This window comes from Eleginops maclovinus, chromosome 21 (genome assembly GCF_036324505.1).
Source record: "Eleginops maclovinus isolate JMC-PN-2008 ecotype Puerto Natales chromosome 21, JC_Emac_rtc_rv5, whole genome shotgun sequence".
NCBI lineage: Eukaryota > Metazoa > Chordata > Actinopteri > Perciformes > Eleginopidae > Eleginops > Eleginops maclovinus.
Genome location: NC_086369.1, coordinates 17,606,818 through 17,626,817, shown reverse-complemented (window position 1 = coordinate 17,626,817; position 20,000 = coordinate 17,606,818). Strand labels below are relative to the sequence as shown.

Genomic DNA, 20,000 nt, shown 5'->3' with positions numbered 1-20,000 from the left:
TGTTAGATACATGGAGAACATGTTAGATATGGAGAACATGTTAGATATGGAGAACATGTTAGATACATGGAGAACATGTTAGATATGGAGAACATGTTAGATATGGAGAACATGTTAGATATGGAGAACATGTTGGATACATGGAGAAAATGTTAGATATGGAGAACATGTTAGATATGGAGAACATGTTGGATACATGGAGAACATGTTAGATATAGAGAACATGTTAGATACATGTTAGATATGGAGAACATGTTAGATACATGGAGAAAATGTTAGATATGGAGAACATGTTAGATATGGAGAACATGTTAGATACATGGAGAACATGTTAGATACATGGAGAACATGTTAGATATGGAGAACATGTTAGATATGGAGAACATGTTAGATACATGGAGAACATGTTAGATATGGAGAACATGTTAGATACATGGAGAACATGTTAGATACATGGAGAACATGTTAGATATGGAGAACATGTTAGATATGGAGAACATGTTAGATACATGGAGAACATGTTAGATACATGGAGAACATGTTAGATATGGAGAACATGTTAGATACATGGAGAACATGTTAGATATGGAGAACATGTTAGATACATGGAGAACATGTTAGATACATGGAGAACATGTTAGATACATGGAACATGTTAGATATGGAGAACATGTTAGATATGGAGAACATGTTAGATATGGAGAACATGTTAGATACATGGAACATGTTAGATATGGAGAACATGTTAGATATGGAGAACATGTTAGACATGGAGAACATGTTAGATATGGAGAACATGTTACATATGGAGAACATGTTAGATATGGAGAACATGTTAGATATGGAGAACATGTTACATACATGGAGAACATGTTAGATATAGAGAACATGTTAGATATGGAGAACATGTTAGATATGGAGAACATGTTAGATATGGAGAACATGTTACATACATGGAGAACATGTTAGATATAGAGAACATGTTAGATACATGTTACATACATGGAGAACATGTTAGATATGGAGAACATGTTAGATATGGAGAACATGTTAGATATGGAGAACATGTTACATACATGGAGAACATGTTAGATATAGAGAACATGTTAGATACATGTTAGATACATGGAGAACATGTTAGATACATGGAGAACATGTTAGATATGGAGAACATGATCATGTAGTCATTGTCTTATCTCTACATCTCCTTTTCAAAGTTCACACGTTTGGAGAGGAGATGAAGGAACGGACTAGTTGGGCTATACAAACAGTAGTATGCCACCATCAGTACCTGCAGTATTACCTGGCTCCATGTCTCCTTCAGGATGTGTATTTTGTAAATGGTGTGTTTTTCATATTTCTGTAAAGCTGTCTCTGGATCTGTGGCTGCTGTAGCACATGTCCCCCCTGTGGGACCAGTCAAGGGATTCTGATTCATCTCTTTTATAATGGCTGATGCTTTTATTTTGAAATTGCAGTGTGTGAGTGTGTTCATTCCCAGACAGGCTGCTGACTAATTATCATTGTGATTAGTGATGACACACACACACACACACACACACACACACACACACACACACACACACACACACACACACACACACACACACACACACACACACACACACACACACACACACACCTTCGGAACAGGTGAATCCTCTCCACTACTGGGGGATGACAGGGGTAGGACTGTTGGAGAGCCAGACAGAGGAGTCAGACAGCCAGGCAGATATGAACTTCGTTTGCGCTTTTATTTTGAAGGGTCTGCTCTTCCTGTTTATCAGGACAGTAGAAGTTGTTCCTTCAGAATAACAGCATGTGCTACAGTGTGGGAAAGTTGTGAAGTTTTTTAAAGGGTGTGTGTGTGTGTGTGTGTGTGTGTGTGTGTGTGTGTGTGTGTGTGTGTGTGTGTGTGTGTGTGTGTGTGTGTGTGTGTGTGTGTGTGTGTGTGTGTGTGTGTGTGTGTGTGTGTGTGTGTGTGTGTGTGTGTGTGTGTGTGATGGGGGAGGTGTGTGTTTGTTAAGGAGATGGTGTGGGTGTGTCTCAGGTGTGTATTGGGGGGTTGCAGTAAGGTGTGCCCACCAGACTGCATTCAGCCTTCAGTGAAAAACAATGAACCTCCCCGTGTGTGTGTGTGTGTGTGTGTGTGTGTGTGTGTGTGTGTGTGTGTGTGTGTGTGTGTGTGTGTGTGTGTGTGTGTGTGTGTGTGTGTGTGTGTGTGTGTGTGTGTGTGTGTGTGTGTGTGTGTGTGTGTGTGTGTGTGTGTGTGTGTGTGTGTGTCGCCCTGCAGGCAGAGACACAAAGAGGCTTTGAGTCTTTTCACTCAACTGAAACCTGGTCCTCCTTCAGCACCACGCCCTACACACACTCACACTCTTGAGGGTTTTTGTGTTGTTTTAACATCTGTTTCACATCAATCTGCATCTTCATCCTCTCTCCCTTTGTATCCCTTTCCTTGTCTCCTCCTCCTTTTCCTACCCCCCCCCCCCCTTGAGGTTCCCTCCTCTTCCTCTTCTGTCTTTAGGAACACATGTCAACCCCCAAATGACTTCCCATATTTTTTGTAGTATTCCTGCTTTTTTCAAAGACATGTTTGTGTAGTTTTGGGAACAGGGCATTCTGGGTAATGTAGTGTTTGTGTGTCGTTCCCTTTGATGGATCTGTCTCTACAGCCTAAGCACTCCAATCTCGGGCGATCCTTTCAAATAAAAGCATCAAGGACAACAAGTGCTTTAAAGGCTGCTGCTGAGTTTAGGGGAGAGAGGGGAGAGAGGGAGGTAGGAACAGAGGAACACACGCCATGCAGCTTCCTGCTTCCTGACAGGAATCAGGAAGCTGCATGTTGTTTCAGTATCTCTGCAGACCTGATAAACTGCAGGAGGATAAAAGTGTGTGTGTGTGTGTGTGTGTGTGTGTGTGTGTGTGTGTGTGTGTGTGTGTGTGTGTGTGTGTGTGTGTGTGTGTGTGTGTGTGTGTGTGTGTGTGTGTGTGTGTGTGTGTGTGTGTGTGTGTGTGTGTGTGTGTGTGTGTGTGTGTGTGTGTGTGTCACATTAACCGCTTTATCAGTAGCACTTTGTTCAGTGGGTTAAAGATACTGTAAACTTTACACACACACAGTTCCTCTGCGTTTAGCTGAAGCATCTCAAAGAGAGGAAGGAAGGAAAGGAGACGAGGGGAGGAGAGGAGGCTGAAGTTTTGAAGTCAGGTTGACTCAATCTGGTTTAAACTGGGGAAAGTTCCTCAAACAACAGCTGACACACACACACACACACAGCTGTTGGATGTCAGGGGAGGCAGGCAGCGATCGCTCTGATTGGCTGAAAGTGTGGCCTTGTACTTTATCCACTATCAGAGAGAGGAGGGAGGAGAGGTGTGTGTGTGTGTGTGTTGCCTTGAGGCATCACAGCATGCTCATACTGGTTTGAGCTTGAGACTTCATCACAGTCTCAAGAGCCTCATTCTGCTGTTTGTTTATCCCCGGAACATGGTGACATCACTATGGAACACTCACACTCCTATTGGTTAGTGCTCCAACACATTGTACGTGATAGTCTAAGGGGCGGGACATCTCTAACAGAGCCAGCCAGCTGACCAATCACAGCAGGCGTGTTTTTCCTGTTCCTTATTTCTGCTGAGTCATGCTTTCTTAGCAGTGAAGTGTGTGTGTGTGTGTGTGTGTGTGTGTGTGTGTGTGTGTGTGTGTGTGTGTGTGTGTGTGTGTGTGTGTGTGTGTGTGTGTGTGTGTGTGTGTGTGTGTGTGTGTGTGTGTGTGTGTGTGTGTGTGTGTGTGTGTGTGTGTGTGTGTGTGTGTGTGTGTGTGTGTGTGTGTGTGTGTGTGTGTGTGTGCATAGGAGGACTTGTTGAGCAGTACATGAACACACACTCCTCTCTGTGACGGACAGCAGCACACACACTACACACACACACTCCTGATTTTGTGTGTGTGTGGGATGAATGTGTCTCTTGTTGAGCAGAGAGACAGCTGGAGGAGGGATGGAGAAGAGGAGGAATGGAGTCCATTTTTTTATGCATAACCCCCCCCCCCCAACATGGGAAAATAAGATGCAAATAATCTGAGACATCTCCTCTCTCTCTCTCTCTCTCTCTCTCTCTCTCTCTCTCTCTCTCTCTCTCTCTCTCTCTCTCTCTCTCTCTCTCTCTCTCTCTCTCTCTCTCTCTCTCTCCTGCTGTCTCTCTCTCTCGCTCCTGCTCCCCTCTCTCTCTCTCCTGCTCCTCTCTCTGTCTTTTTTAAACGATAGATAACGTGCAATCCTTTTGTCTGCCTGTGATCGGAAACACACCGTTAGTTCTGGACTGATGAAAGCTGGGAAATAATTTCTGTCTTCATCATGTATCTCCTTTCCTGTGTGTGTGTGTGTGTGTGTGTGTGTGTGTGTGTGTGTGTGTGTGTGTGTGTGTGTGTGTGTGTGTGTGTGTGTGTGTGTGTGTGTGTGTGTGTGTGTGTGTGTGTGTGTGTGTGTGTGTGTGTGTGTGTGTGTGTGTGTGTGTGACATCTGCTAACTGCTGTTTGAGTAAAAAGCATCTGTGACCTGCAAGTGAATAAAGAGCCTCAGTGAGTCAGAAACAGACACAAACACACTCGTAGCCCGTTAGCTTAGCATCTGTTAGCGTCTGGATGAATGAGGCTCACAGAGGAGACGCTGCTGTCCCGGACACCTGTCAGAGAGTGTGTGTGTGACAGCTGCTCAGCACGTTGACAGCCCCCCCACCCGGCTTTGACTTATTGCCCCCCCCCCCCCATCAGTGTCTGTAATTACAGAAAGCTGGAGGAGGATGGAGAGACAAACACAGTCAGCTGACTTCAGTTTCTCTCTGTTTTCTTAATTTTAGAGGATGTCAAAGTGCTGAGTCATGACGGCTGTTTCAGTTTGACAGATATTTCTTCAGTTTAGAGAAGCTTTAAAGTTTCTATCAGCTTTAATGTGTGTGTGTGTGTGTGTGTGTGTGTGTGTGTGTGTGTGTGTGTGTGTGTTTTTAAGGATGCTCACAGTAAGGAGAGCGGGAGGGTGGGGGAGGGAGGATGTAGGTGTGGATGTCCTTGAGGCGTTTTGCCAGCACCCTCATGAGCCAATCAGCTGCCAACCTGCAGGCAGGGTGTCGGGCAGCCAGCCAATCAGGCCAGAGTTTACACGATTAGGAGCAGAGGAGAAGAAGAAGAAGCTGCTCGTCTGGTCTGACTGGATTCTCCTCCGTCTCTCACTTCCTGTTTTTACTGACTCACCCTTCTCCCCCCTTTTGTGGGTGTGTGTGTGTGTGGTGAAACTGCTGATACGCCCTGCTTCCTGTGTAAACGATCTGTAGGTGTGATGAGTAAATGGTCCTGAAATAAGAGTTGTAGTTTAAAGAAGAGGACTACAAATCCCACATTCCAACACACACTTTGTCTCTGAACACACAGTCCAAAACTCTTTTCTGTAAATGATCCTCTTCTTCTCTGCTTTAAAAGTGGTTCACCTCTCTTTTATTTTGGCAGGTCTCCTCCTCTCTTCCTCTCTCTTATCTCCTCTCCTCCTCCAGGCTCTCTGCACTTGTTCATGCCTGTCAACCAAAAGCAGGGCAGCATTCCTACACACACACACACACACACACACACACACACAACACACACACCACACACACACACACACACACACACACACACACACACACACACACACACACACACACACACACACATTCCTCCTGCTGCGTGGGTTATTTTTACCCTCAGCGTGTCTCACAAGCTCGGATGATCTGTAACTAGTTTCAGGTTTTTTCAGTTTTTATTTTGCACCACCATCCATCCTGCAAGTGACACACACACACACACACACTCACACACACACACACACACACACACACAGACAGACAAGAGGTCTATGTACATCCTTATTTGCTCAGGTATCAGGAGGAGGAGAACCTGCAGAACTTTAGAACCTGTTTCAGTAGCTGTGAGCGGGTGTTGTGCAGGGAGGTGTAATCTGATCTGCAGGAGGTGCCCCCCCCATCTCACCACGGTTTATCACCCTGCCTCACCCCCCCTGACCCACTCCCCCCGTATAACAACACAAAGCTCCCGCTAAGCCAGCAACTAATGAGCTAGCGGCGCTAACTGCCTGCAGCCTGTTGCATTGTTAGCTCTGCGGCTAAAGGGCTGCAGATTAAACAGAGAGCCGCTAACTGCCTGTTAGCATCCTCCTGATGCTAATGGGGAGCTAAAGGGGATTTCACAAATGGTGCTAATGTGGCTATGTGATTATAACATATCCAGTCTCTGTGTAAACCTGAATAGATGCTCCTTCCTCCTCCTCCTCATCCTCCACCTCTGCCTCCCAATTAGCTTTAGGTCTGGTTAAGCTCTTAATCTTCCTCCCTGCCTCCTTCCCCCTCTCCTCATCCCTCCATCATCCACAAATACCTCCTCCTCTCTATCAGGAGCTTTGCAGCCTGTTGCATCCTCTGCATCCTGCTCCGCTTCCTCCTCTGCTTCTCCTCCTCCTGACATCTTCAGCTCAGATTAGCTCCTGTCCTCAGACTCAGAGCTGCTCCCTGTCATCAAATATTAAAGTTTCTACCTCTCTGTAGTTCCTGTTCCTCTTTTGTAGTTGTTCTACAAACCTCTCTGTTGTTTAAAGTCTGTTCTTCATTGGTGTGTGTGTTTAGTGACATTAGTGTGTATCCATGCATGTGTGTGTCGTCTTCTTTGTGTTTGAAGCATGTGATGTGCATTTGTAGTTTCATTTAATCTTTTGTAGTTTCTAACATCTCTTCCTCGCTGGTGTGTGTGTTATTATGTACTGTGTGTGTATTATGTACTGTGTGTGTGTTATTATGTACTGGTGTGTTAGACCGTTACCTTGTTACTGTGTGTGTTATTATGTACTGTGTGTGGTGTTATTATGTACTGTGTGTATTATGTACTGTGTGTGTTATTATGTACGGTGTGTGTTATTATGTACTGTGTGTGTGGTTATTGTGTACTGTGTGTGTGTGTTATTATGTACTGTGTGTGTTATTTTATGTACTGTGTGTGTTATTATGTACTGTGTGTGTGTATTGCTGTAACTGTGTGTGTGTGTGTGTTATTATGTACTGTGTGTGTTATTATGTACGTGTGTGTGTGTGTGTTATTATGTACTGTGTTTTGTGTGTGTTAATATGTACTGTGTGTGTTTCACCCCCCCCTGTTATTATGTACTGTGTGTGTGTGTGTTATCTGTGTCCTGTGGTGTGTGTGGTGTGTGTGTGTTATTATGTACTGTGTGTGCTGTATGTGTTATTATGTACCTGTGTGTCGTGTGTTATTATGTACTGTAGTGGTGATGTGTGATTATGTACTGTTGTGTGGGTGTATGTGTTATTATTGTACTGGTGTGTGTGTGTTATGTACTGTGTGTGTGTGTGTATGTGTTATTATGTACTGTTTGTGTGTGTGTGTATTATTGTGTGTGTGTCTGTATTATTGTGTGTGTTGGTGTGTCACTGACCATGTCTCTCTCCCCCTGCAGTGTGAGCAGTGGTTGCAGACACACACACATCAAACCCCCCCCCACCGGCTCAGCGAGTTGTTAACAAGAGGACGGTAAATATACCCCCCCTCCCCCATCTGTACCCCCATCATCAAATCAAACACCCCCCCTCCTCTTCCCCACTCACTTCATCATCTTCAGTTTCTCCTCTTCATCAGCAGCATGCCCCCTCCCCACCGCCGTCGCCACTTCTGCCCCCCCCCCCATTCTGCAGCCTTTCCTCCAGGAGTACAGTGTCTTCCTCGTCTCCTTCATACTATACTTCATTCAGAGGAACACTACATTACCCACAATGCAGCTGTGCAGCTGTGCAGCTCACCACCTGCTGCTTGCTCACTGCCTCTTTCTCTTCAGACCACTCTTCATCGTATCTCCTCCTCTTCTTCGTGTGTGTGTGTGTGTGTGTGTGTGTGTGTGTGTGTGTGTGTGTGTGTGTGTGTGTGTGTGTGTGTGTGTGTGTGTGTGTGTGTGTGTGTGTGTGTGTGTGTGTGTGTGTGTGTGTGTGTGTGTGTGTGTGTGGGGTTCAGGTGTGTAGAGACACTTATTGATGGAAGAGAAGAAACTAAGAGGATGAGTGTGAGTGAGTGTGTGTGTGTGTGCAGGAATCTGCTTCCTGATTGGCTGAGAGCTGGCAGATATTTTCCACAGTGATGCTGCACTTTGATTGGCTGAGACTGCCCCCTTCCCCCCCTCTGGTATGCTGTACAGTATAGAGCTCACACAGTGACGATGCTATCTCAACACTTTATCACAGCGGGGCTAAACTCCAACACACACACACACACACACACACACACACACACACACACACACACACACACGAGATGATGCAAGAGTGAGGAGCGTCTCCTCCCAAAACATTTACAGAGGTTTTTTATTTCTGCAGATGATGGTAAACAAAAACAAAAATAATGCCCAACAAAAAGGAAGATGTGTTGCTCCAAAACAACCAGTATTGTTTTTAACTTCTTATGATTGATTAATAACTTTAAATATTTGGCACTTTTTGGGTCTCTGCAGTTCCATCAACGTGCAATGGGAGTAAATCCCTGCACCCCCCCTCACATGTAAATAATATAAACACACATAGTTACACACACGCGTGTCCGTGCAGCCTGGGATTCTCTGTTTCAGTTTCATGAGAGAGTTAACAAGTCAGAACAGAGCTGCTGCTGCAGGGAGAGGAGGAGCAGTGGAGGATGGGTAATGGCAGCTGAGTGTTAGGTGGTGTGTGTGTGTGTGTGGGGGGGGGGGGGTGCTCATCAATCTCCCACTCATGGGGAAGCTGAAGGCTCTCTGGTGACTCCCGTCGGCTTCCTGTTGTGGTCGGACAGAAACAGAAAGAGGCTGGGACGCAGATTCCTTCACGCTCTGTGTCTCACTGCTGATTGGCTGAAACCAGCATCAGTCTAATTATTCTAAACACGTTAAAGTGATCAATGTCAGCACAGAGTCCATCGCATGGTGGAGGTTGTCTTAGTGGGTTCAGTCGTTGTTGTTGGAGGTTTAGTTGTGAAGTTTTTGAGCATCATGTGCTGTGTTGCGCAACACTTCCACACACTTCTCAGCGTGTAGTGGATCACAAGATGTATGTTGTATGTAAAACTGTATGTTTTATAGGTTATTATCAAACCACCTGTAGCTTAACGTTTTCATTCTCTTAATTCACTTCAAACCAGTTTTAAATAGCCATTTAGCTCTGAAAAGCCACTGATAAAAGTGCTCAAGCTAATTTAGGCTAATTACCTTCTAATGTTAGCATCAGGAAAGCAAAGATAGCTTTATTAATTTCAGCTGCTAGCAAAAGAAAAATGAGAGCGTAGTTAGCTTTATGTACTAGCCTTAATGGAGTAAAGACAGCACAATTAGCTTTAGCTGGTAGCAATTTTGGATAGCTCGATTAGCTGCATAGCACCAGTGAAAATGATGACTTCCATTAGCTTAGCTAACACCACCTTCTCTTTCTGTTGGTACACAGTAGCCTACATACTTTATTATAATTTGACTTAAGAGGGCATAAAAAAGATGTATCTTTAGATCAGTTGACCTTAAGAATCCCTGTGCTGCTGTACAGGGTGTTCTGGGGCTTATATCTGTGCACTTTGAAGGCTGTAAGCTGTGGAGACAGCAGCGTCTAAAATCTGTGGGCAACAAAGAGATGCAGAGAGCATGGAGCTTCTGCTGCGTTAGCGTTAGCGCGGCGGCTAATGAATTCTGCATGTTAGTGTGCAGAAATGCTGACAGGAATCTGGTTCCTCCTGTTTCTCTGGGCGTTGCACCGCATGTCTGAGTGTGTGAGGATGAAGAGGCGACAGTTAGGAGGAGGAGGAGGAGGAGGAGGAGGAGGAGGAGGAGGAAATAAATAGCCAACATTTGGTCACTGGATCCTCCTCCGTCTGCATCCATCTCCCCCATCCTTCACCTCGCCTCCAAACACAGACTAGCTGATACCTGTGGTGCAAAGTAACTAAGTACACTTACTAAAGTATTTACTTAAGTACAATTTAGAAGTACTCACTACTTCTACTTTTAGTGAAGTACCAGATCTAAGTACTTCTACCCTAAATATAATGTTAAAGAGGAAGAGTTGAAGCAGAGTTGGGATGTTGGTTTTGTACATCAGGTGTCAGTTCTGTCAGTTTGCTGTAAATGATGCTAACGGCTACAGGCTGCTAACATTCCTCAGCTAACAGAGAGTAACAGCTGGGTACACGTTGGGTAAAATGAGCAAAACAGATGAAAAAGATTTAAAAAAAGATAAATGAACTTTAATCTGTGGCTCAACACACTCTGCGGCTGACTGGTGTAGCATGGTGAGGATAACGAAAAGGCTGACTCAACCTCACAGCCTAATGTTTTATATTTATACTTCTGCTAATATTGACAGCTTAGTGTTCACTAACATTAGTTATTGCACTGACATGTTCTACTGAACCAAACATCCTTTGTTTCCAGTCAAATAACCCTTGGTTTCCACTGAATATTAGATAGCTTATATAGCATCTTCACTGTATCCAAGCTATGCTAATACTGTGCTAACAATGCTAAAAGTGTATGCTACTTTGTTTAAAACCGTACTTAGCTCTCCAGTTAGCATTTATTTCATGTCATGATAATGAATGAACATGCTAACTAGCTCTGAGAGGCAGTTAGCATTTTGTAAACATAGAGATAATGTAATTTAAAACATGAATATAAACTAGGGTGGCCAGACGTCCGGCTTGATGCTGCGCCAGACGCCGGACAGGGCATTGAAAAGCCGGACTGTCCGGCCTAAAGCCGGACGTCTGGCCACCCTACCTGGTCACCCTAATATAAGCTGTATTCCTGATGCTAGTTAGATGAATTAAGCTAAAGAATGCTACATAGCTATGCTACACAACGTAGTACATGGCATTGCTGTGATGCTAGCTATACTGTTAGCTTAGGGTTAGTCCAGAAGATGTGTTGGTTCTTTAGCATAATTAAATCTCATTAAAGTCTTGTATATAATATTAAACAATTAAAAAGTGAATGTCCTCTGATGCTTTAGCTGCTGTGAGTTCAATAAGGGATAGAGACGTAGCCCTGTCTCTCAGGGCCAGATCTATGTCCCGGCTGTCAGAGGAGGATTTATGGAGCTCAGGTGACGAGGAAACTTTTCAACTCTGTCTCCATTCATCCATCCTCCTCCTCCCCTGAGTCTCTGTCAGAGGGTTACATCTTCACACAGGTGCCACTCAGCAAAAGGCTGTGAAACCCCCACAGAAACAACATTACTTTAACTAAGTTTAAACTAAATCGGAGTGTTTTTGCATCTTAAAAACTACATTTAAATACCCAGAATCTCTGCAAGTCTACTTCATTCAATGCTGAGATTTAGAGGAACTAGAGGCATTTTTCTGGTAGTTTTAAAGTGTTTAATCACCTTAAACACACAGTGTTTTTTTCAGCTGAAGGTCAGGGCAGCTGCTTCACACCAGGTCAACAGGCACTGTGAGAACCAGCTCTTTCCTTACTTTGTTATTTAAAATCAAGGACATTTTAATTTTATTTCTTCCAATATAATCAATCCTGACGACGAAATAAAAGGCGTCCAAAATAATAACAGCAAAACCTTAAAAATATATAATCTTTACAAAGGTCCAAAGAGACATATTGAAATGTCTTGCATTTCAAACCAGTATTAGCTAAAAACAAACTACAAATGATAGTTTAATTATCAATGAGTCAGAAAACCAGACAATATTCACATCTTCGAGGCTGGATTCAGTCAATGTTGCTTCAAAACAACTTTAAATGATCAATCCCTTAGATCTTAATGAAATATATAAATAAATGAAGTTATCCTGGATATTTTTGGACAGGTAGCAGTCTGCCCAGGTGTCCTAGTTACAGTAACCATGGAGACGGACAAAGCTTCCTGTTAATGTTATACTAGTTTCAGTAAAGTTTAACTCTAAACACAACTCTGGATTATAACTTAGTCTTCTATCTCTGGTGAGTCAACGTCAGATGTTTGATAAACCCTGTCTTTTAGGTTCTGTGGCAGTAAAGCCTGTTTCAGGGTTAAAATACATTAGGAATATCTGAATATAAAACTAACCCTTTTAATTCCATGTTTTTAATTAAAAGTACAGATAAATGTTGAGGCTAAAACTCAGGTGTTTCTGATTCATTTGAAGATTAATTTCTAGACTGAGTTTAACATGTTGGTCTAACGTCTTAAAGTCCAGATATTCATCTTGATATAAAACCAGGAAACTTCAGAGAGGAGAGGAGGAGGGCTAGGGATGGATAAATGGAGCGCTCCTCTTTGTCTGCACAGTGAGACAACTTTTCCATCATATACACACACACACACACACACACACACACACACACACACACACACACACACACACACACACACACACAGAGTGAAGAGTCTTAGATCTTTTAACTAAGTGCATCTTTTCCCACACTCCATTAGAGCTCCCTCTCCTGCAGTTTTATAGGTGTTTGTTTACCTCCAGAACACAGTGACATCACTATGTAGCACAAGCGCTCCTATTGACTAGCACTCCAACACATTGTTCATGATAAGGGGGCGGGACCTCACTAAGATGGGTATGTGTGTGTGTGTGTGTGTGTGTGTGTGTGTGTGTGTGTGTGTACTGACCTTACACTGCTCTTACATGACAAACTGTAACAGGGCCATGGCAGGTGCACACACACACACACACAGCCAGTTGTCAGAAGTCAGTCCTCTGCTCTAAACTTCATTGACTTATTCTCATCGTTGTAGGTCCTGCTCCTCTCCTCTTTAAAGTTTCTTAAAACCAGGAGGAATTTCACACACCCTCTCTGTCTCTCTCTCACACACTCACTCGCTCACTCACTCACTCACTCACACACATACACACACACACTGGAGGAGGAAGTGGCTCTGGAGAGCGGCTTCCTGTGGGGGCTGCCAAACAGGAAGCAGTAATTACCTCTTCTTCTTCTTCTTCTTCTTCTTCTTCTTCTTCTTCTTCTTCTCTTCTTCTTCTTCTTCTTCTTCTTCTTCTTCTTCTTCTTCTTCTTCTTCTTCTTCTTCTTCTTCTTCTTCTTCTTCTTCTTCTTCTTCTTCTTCTTCTTCTTCTTCTTCTTCTTCTTCTTCTTCTTCTTCTTCTTCTTCTTCTTCTTCTTCTTCTTCTTCTTCTTCTTCTTCTTCTTCTTCTTCTTCTTCTTCTTCTTCTTCTTCTTCTTCTTCTTCTTCTTCTTCTTCTTCTTCTTCTTCTTCTTCTTCTTCTTCTTCTTCTTCTTCTTCTTCTTCTTCTTCTTCTTCTTCTTCTTCTTCTTCTTCTTCTTCTTCTTCTTCTTCTTCTTCTTCTTCTTCTTCTTCTTCTTCTTCTTCTTCTTCTTCTTCTTCTTCTTCTTCTTCTTCTTCTTCTCCTCCTCTCTGAGAGAAACACTTTTTATTTCCATTACTCAGCTCCTCCGCCCTTCTGTTCTCACAGGCAGTTACTTTGTGTTAAAGTCCTGCAACCGTGTCGAACAGTTCATGCATTTGGTCTAAAGCTCCCCTTCTTGTGCACCAGACTCCATTGAAAGATCTGCCTGTTTGAGCCCTACAGGCTGTTATCATCTGAGGACCTAGTGCAGGTTTTAAAGTGGGTTATAAATGACATGACGTCTCGTTAGAGATATGAGCAGGCCGAATTACTCCTGCTGTTTCAGGGTTTTATAAAATATAAAAACTAAAACTCTGAAGCTCTTTATTTTATGGGAAAGCTTCAAACCGTTAAATCTGTGCTTCTGTTGATGAGGTTTTTTATGTGTTTCCACAGTCATGGAGAACAGCACAGAGGAGCAGCGTGAGGAGATGAAGATGGAGGAAGAGGAGGCGCAGAAGGAGGAGAAGACACACAAAGGTAAACACCAAACCTCCTGCAGAAATATAACCAGTTCAACCACAGCCAGAAGCTAACGTGCTAATGTCGCCGCGCAGCGATCAACGGAGATCTGGAGGAGGCGGCGAGCGAAGAGACGCTTCACAACGGAGAGCGAGAAGGTGCTGAAGGAGGAGGAGACCTGTCCTCCATCAACGCCATGATGTCCGCTGTGATGTCAGCGGGGAACATCAACGGTGGTGGAGACGGCGAGGTGGAGAGCGGCGTCACCTCCGCTAACTCCTCCACCGGACCCTCCCCCAGGTACTAATATCACCTGTTGATGATGGGGTAGTCTTTCACACGCTTCAATGTTGAAACAGTGCTTTATTTTCCACACACTGCCTGTACATAAATGACCACATGTTACTCTTTGAAAACATGGCATCGCTTGTTGTGCCGTAGCAGTTTATTAGAAATGATTACTGATAGAATTATCAGTAATCATTTCAAAGGGACACAGAGACATTAACCTTCAGCAGCGTTTTTATGACCTTAAACCCAACTTTCAATTCAGTTCCTTATCACGGTGAGGTCAGTGTGATACGGAACTGAACCAGGAAGTAAAGAAAGGAATCAATCGAGGCGTTTCAGGTAGGGGGAGAGATATGGCAGAGAATCTCCCTCTGGCCTGAACTTTTATTTTAGCTTTTGCAGACCTATTACAGACAAACATAAATAACACACTACAGGAAAGGGAAAACCCCAAAAAGCATAATATGGGCCCTTTAATATCAGTCTGTAGTCTTTAATATCAGTCTGTAGTCTTTAATATCAGTCTGTAGTCCTTTAATATCAGTCTGTAGTCTTTAATATCAGTGTGTAGTCTTTAATATCAGTCTGTAGTCTTTAATATCAGTCTGTAGTCTTTAATATCAGTCTGTAGTCTTTAATATCAGTCTGTAGTCTTTAACATCAGTCTGTAGTCTTTAATATCAGTCTGTAGTCTTTAATATCAGTCTGTAGTCTTTAATATCAGTCTGTAGTCCTTTAATATCAGTCTGTAGTCTTTAATATCAGTCTGTAGTCTTTAATATCAGTCTGTAGTCTTTAATATCAGTCTGTAGTCCTTTAATATCAGTCTGTAGTCCTTTAATATCAGTCTGTAGTCTTTAATATCAGTCTGTAGTCTTTAATATCAGTCTGTAGTCTTTAATATCAGTCTGTAGTCTTTAATATCTGTCTGTAGTCTTTAATATCAGTCTGTAGTCCTTTAATATCAGTCTGTAGTCCTTTAATATCAGTCTGTAGTCCTTTAATATCAGTCTGTAGTCTTTAATATCAGTCTGTAGTCTTTAATATCAGTCTGTAGTCCTTTAATATCAGTCTGTAGTCTTTAATATCAGTCTGTAGTCCTTTAATATCAGTCTGTAGTCCTTTAATATCAGTCTGTAGTCTTTAATATCAGTCTGTAGTCTTTAATATCAGTCTGTAGTCTTTAATATCAGTCTGTAGTCTTTAATATCAGTCTGTAGTCTTTAATATCAGTCTGTAGTCTTTAATATCAGTCTGTAGTCTTTAATATCAGTCTGTAGTCTTTAATATCTGTCTGTAGTCTTTAATATCAGTCTGTAGTCTTTAATATCAGTCTGTAGTCTTTAATATCAGTCTGTAGTCTTTAATATCAGTCTGTAGTCTTTAATATCAGTCTGTAGTCTTTAATATCAGTCTGTAGCCTTTAATATCAGTCTGTAGCCTTTAATATCTGTCTGTAGTCTTTAATATCAGTCTGTAGTCTTTAATATCAGTCTGTAGTCTTTAATATCAGTCTGTAGTCTTTAATATCAGTCTGTAGTCCTTTAATATCAGTCTGTAGTCCTTTAATATCAGTCTGTAGTCTTTAATATCAGTCTGTAGTCTTTAATATCAGTCTGTAGTCTTTAATATCAGTCTGTAGTCTTTAATATCAGTCTGTAGTCTTTAATATCAGTCTGTAGTCTTTAATATCAGTCTGTAGTCTTTAATATCAGTCTGTAGTCCTTTAATATCAGTCTGTAGTCTTTAATATCTGTCTGTAGTCTTTAATATCAGTCTGTAGTCCTTTAATATCAGTCTGTAGTCCTTTAATATCAGTCTGTAGTCCTTTAATATCAGTCTGTAGTCTTTAATATCAGTGTGTAGTCTTTAATATCAGTCTGTAGTCTTTAATATCAGTCTGTAGTCTTTAATATCAGTCTGTAGTCTTTAATATCAGTCTGTAGTCTTTAATATCAGTCTGTAGTCTTTAATATCAGTCTGTAGTCTTTAATATCAGTCTGTAGTCTTTAACATCTGTCTGTAGTCTTTAATATCAGTCTGTAGTCCTTTAATATCAGTCTGTAGTCTTTAATATCAGTCTGTAGTCCTTTAATATCAGTCTGTAGTCTTTAATATCAGTCTGTAGTCTTTAATATCAGTCTGTAGTCTTTAATATCAGTCTGTAGTCTTTAATATCAGTCTGTAGTCTTTAATATCAGTCTGTAGTCTTTAATATCAGTCTGTAGTCCTTTAATATCAGTCTGTAGTCTTTAATATCAGTCTGTAGTCCTTTAATATCAGTCTGTAGTCTTTAATATCAGTCTGTAGTCCTTTAATATCAGTCTGTAGTCTTTAATATCTGTCTATAGTCTTTAATATCAGTCTGTAGTCTTTAATATCAGTGTGTAGTCTTTAATATCAGTGTGTAGTCTTTAATATCAGTCTGTAGTCTTTAATATCAGTGTGTAGTCTTTAACATCTGTCTGTAGTCTTTAATATCAGTCTGTAGTCTTTAATATCAGTCTGTAGTCTTTAATATCAGTCTGTAGTCTTTAATATCAGTCTGTAGTCTTTAATATCAGTCTGTAGTCTTTAATATCAGTCTGTAGTCTTTAACATCTGTCTGTAGTCTTTAATATCAGTCTGTAGTCCTTTAATATCAGTCTGTAGTCTTTAATATCAGTCTGTAGTCTTTAATATCAGTCTGTAGTCTTTAATATCAGTCTGTAGTCCTTTAATATCAGTCTGTAGTCTTTAATATCAGTCTGTAGTCTTTAATATCAGTCTGTAGTCTTTAATATCAGTCTGTTAGTCTTTAACTATCAGTCTGTAGTCTTTATATATCAGTCTGTAGTCTTTAATATCAGTCTGTAGTCTTTTAATATCAGTCTGTAAGTCTTTAATATCAGTCTGTAGTCTCTTTATATCAGTCTGTAGTCTTAATATCAGTCTGTAGTCCTTTAATATCTGTCTGTAGGCTTTAATATCTGTCTGTAGTCTTTAATATCAGTCTGTAGTCTTTAATATCAGTCTGTAGTCCTTTAATATCAGTTCTGTAGTCTGTAATATCAGTGTGTAGTCTTTAATAAGCAGTCTGTAGTCTTTTAATACAAGTCTGTAGTCTTTAATATCAGTCTGTAGTCTTTATATCAGTCTGTAGTCTTTAACATCTGTCTGTAGTCTTTAACATCTGTCTGTAGTCTTTAACATCTGTCTGTAGTCTTTAATATCAGTCTGTAGTCCTTTATATCAGTCTGTAGTCTTTAATATCAGTCTGTAGTCTTTAATATCTGTCTGTAGTCTTTAATATCAGTCTGTAGTCTTTAATATCAGTCTGTAGTCCTTTAATATCAGTCTGTAGTCTTTAATATCAGTCTGTAGTCTTTAATATCAGTCTGTAGTCTTTAATATCAGTCTGGAGTCCTTTAATATCAGTCTGTAGTCTTTAATATCAGTCTGTAGTCTTTATATCAGTCTGTAGTCTTTAATATCAGTCTGTAGTCTTTAATATCAGTCTGTAGTCTTTAATATCAGTCTGTAGTCCTTTAATATCAGTCTGTAGTCTTAATATCAGTCTGTAGTCTTTAATATCAGTCTGTAGTCTTTAATATCAGTCTGTAGTCCTTTAATATCAGTCTGTAGTCTTTAATATCAGTCTGTAGTCCTTAATATCTGTCTGTAGTCTTTAATATCAGTCTGTAGGTCTTTAATATCAGTCTGTAGTCCTTTAATATCAGTCTGTAGTCTTTAATATCAGTCTGTAGTCTTTAACATCAGTCTGTAGTCTTTAATATCAGTCTGTAGTCTTTAATATCAGTCTGTAGTCTTTAATATCAGTCTGTAGTCTTTAATATCAGTCTGTAGTCCTTTAATATCAGTCTGTAGTCCTTTAATATCAGTCTGTAGTCTTTAATATCAGTCTGTAGTCTTTAATATCAGTCTGTAGTCTTTAATATCAGTCTGTAGTCTTTAATATCAGTCTGTAGTCTTTAATATCAGTCTGTAGTCTTTAATATCAGTCTGTAGTCTTTAATATCAGTCTGTAGTCTTTAATATCAGTCTGTAGTCTTTAATATCTGTCTGTAGTCTTTAATATCAGTCTGTAGTCTTTAATATCAGTCTGTAGTCTTTAATATCAGTCTGTAGTCTTTAATATCAGTCTGTAGTCTTAATATCAGTCTGTAGTCTTTAATATCTGTCTGTAGTCCTTTAATATCAGTCTGTAGTCTTTAATATCAGTCTGTAGTCTTTAATATCAGTCTGTAGTCCTTTAATATCAGTCTGTAGTCTTTAATATCTGTCTGTAGTCTTTAATATCAGTCTGTAGTCTTTTAATATCAGTCTGTAGTCTTTAATATCAGTCTGTAGTCTTTAATATCTGTCTGTAGTCTTTAATATCAGTCTGTAGTCTTTAATATCAGTCTGTAGTCTTTAATATCAGTCTGTAGTCCTTTAATATCAGTCTGTAGTCTTTAATATCTGTCTGTAGTCTTTAATATCAGTCTGTAGTCCTTTAATATCAGTCTGTAGTCTTTAATATCAGTCTGTAGTCTTTAATATCAGTCTGTAGTCCTTTAATATCAGTCTGTAGTCTTTAATATCTGTCTGTAGTCTTTAATATCAGTCTGTAGTCTTTAATATCTGTCTGTAGTCTTTAATATCAGGTCTGTAGTCTTTAATATCAGTCTGTAGTCTTTAATATCAGTCTGTAGTCTTTAATATCAGTCTGTAGTCTTTAATATCTGTCTGTAGTCTTTAATATCAGTCTGTAGTCTTTAATATCAGTCTGTAGTCTTTAATATCAGTCTGTAGTCTTTAATATCAGTCTGTAGTCTTTAATATCAGTCTGTAGTCTTTAATATCTGTCTGTAGTCTTTAATATCAGTGTGTAGTCTTTAATATCAGTCTGTAGTCTTTAATATCTGTCTGTAGTCTTTAATATCTGTCTGTAGTCTTTAATATCAGTCTGTAGTCTTTAATATCAGTCTGTAGTCTTTAATATCTGTCTGTAGTCTTTAATATCAGTCTGTAGTCTTTAATATCAGTCTGTAGTCCTTTAATATCAGTCTGTAGTCTTTAATATCAGTCTGTAGTCCTTTAATATCAGTCTGTAGTCTTTAATATCTGTCTGTAGTCCTTTAATATCAGTCTGTAGTCTTTAATATCAGTCTGTAGTCTTTAACATCTGTCTGTAGTCTTTAATATCAGTCTGTAGTCCTTTAATATCAGTCTGTAGTCTTTAATATCAGTCTGTAGTCTTTTGTTTTTGAGTTGATGATGATGATAATGCTCTTTCTCTTTCTCTGAAGCCCCTCTCCCACCAAGTCGCTGACGTCAGCCATGAGAGCCCCCCCCCAGCCGCAATGCAAGACGCACAACCCAGGTACAAACACACACACACACACACACCCCGTCATCGCAGTACATTCCTGCTGTCTCTCATTTCCCATCATGCACCGTGCTGTGCATTCTTCATCGCAGCAATGCTTCCTGTGGCTGCAGCAGGAAACAGGAAGTGCTGATTCTCTGTGTGTGTGTTTGTGTGTATTCTGCAGGAAACCAAAGATGACAGCTCAGCGTTTATCTGCCCTCTGTGTGACAAGGACTGTCAATCACAACACCAGCTCACCATGCACATCAGACAGGTATCACACACACACTCCTTTGTTTACTTCCTGGACATAATGACATCAATATGGAACACTGGCGCTCCTATTGGCTAGAACTCCAACACACTGTGCGTGATAGGCTAAGGGGGCGGGACATCTCTAAGTTGGTTGACCAATCACAACAGAGCCGGTCGTCTAACCAACCAGAGCCGACTGGGCTCTGGTTT

The 20,000-nt window shown here is 40.9% G+C and overlaps 1 protein-coding gene across 1 annotated transcript in view; it reads left to right on the top strand.

Moving 5' to 3' along the window:
* Window positions 1–20,000, top strand: part of LOC134883949 (ras-responsive element-binding protein 1-like) — a 49,771-nt gene that overhangs the window by 8,875 nt on the left and 20,896 nt on the right. The window contains 5 exon segments of the mRNA XM_063912475.1: window positions 13,826–13,909; window positions 13,987–14,191; window positions 19,474–19,513; window positions 19,515–19,547; window positions 19,720–19,809. Of these exon segments, the coding sequence (XP_063768545.1) occupies window positions 13,826–13,909; window positions 13,987–14,191; window positions 19,474–19,513; window positions 19,515–19,547; window positions 19,720–19,809 (452 nt within the window).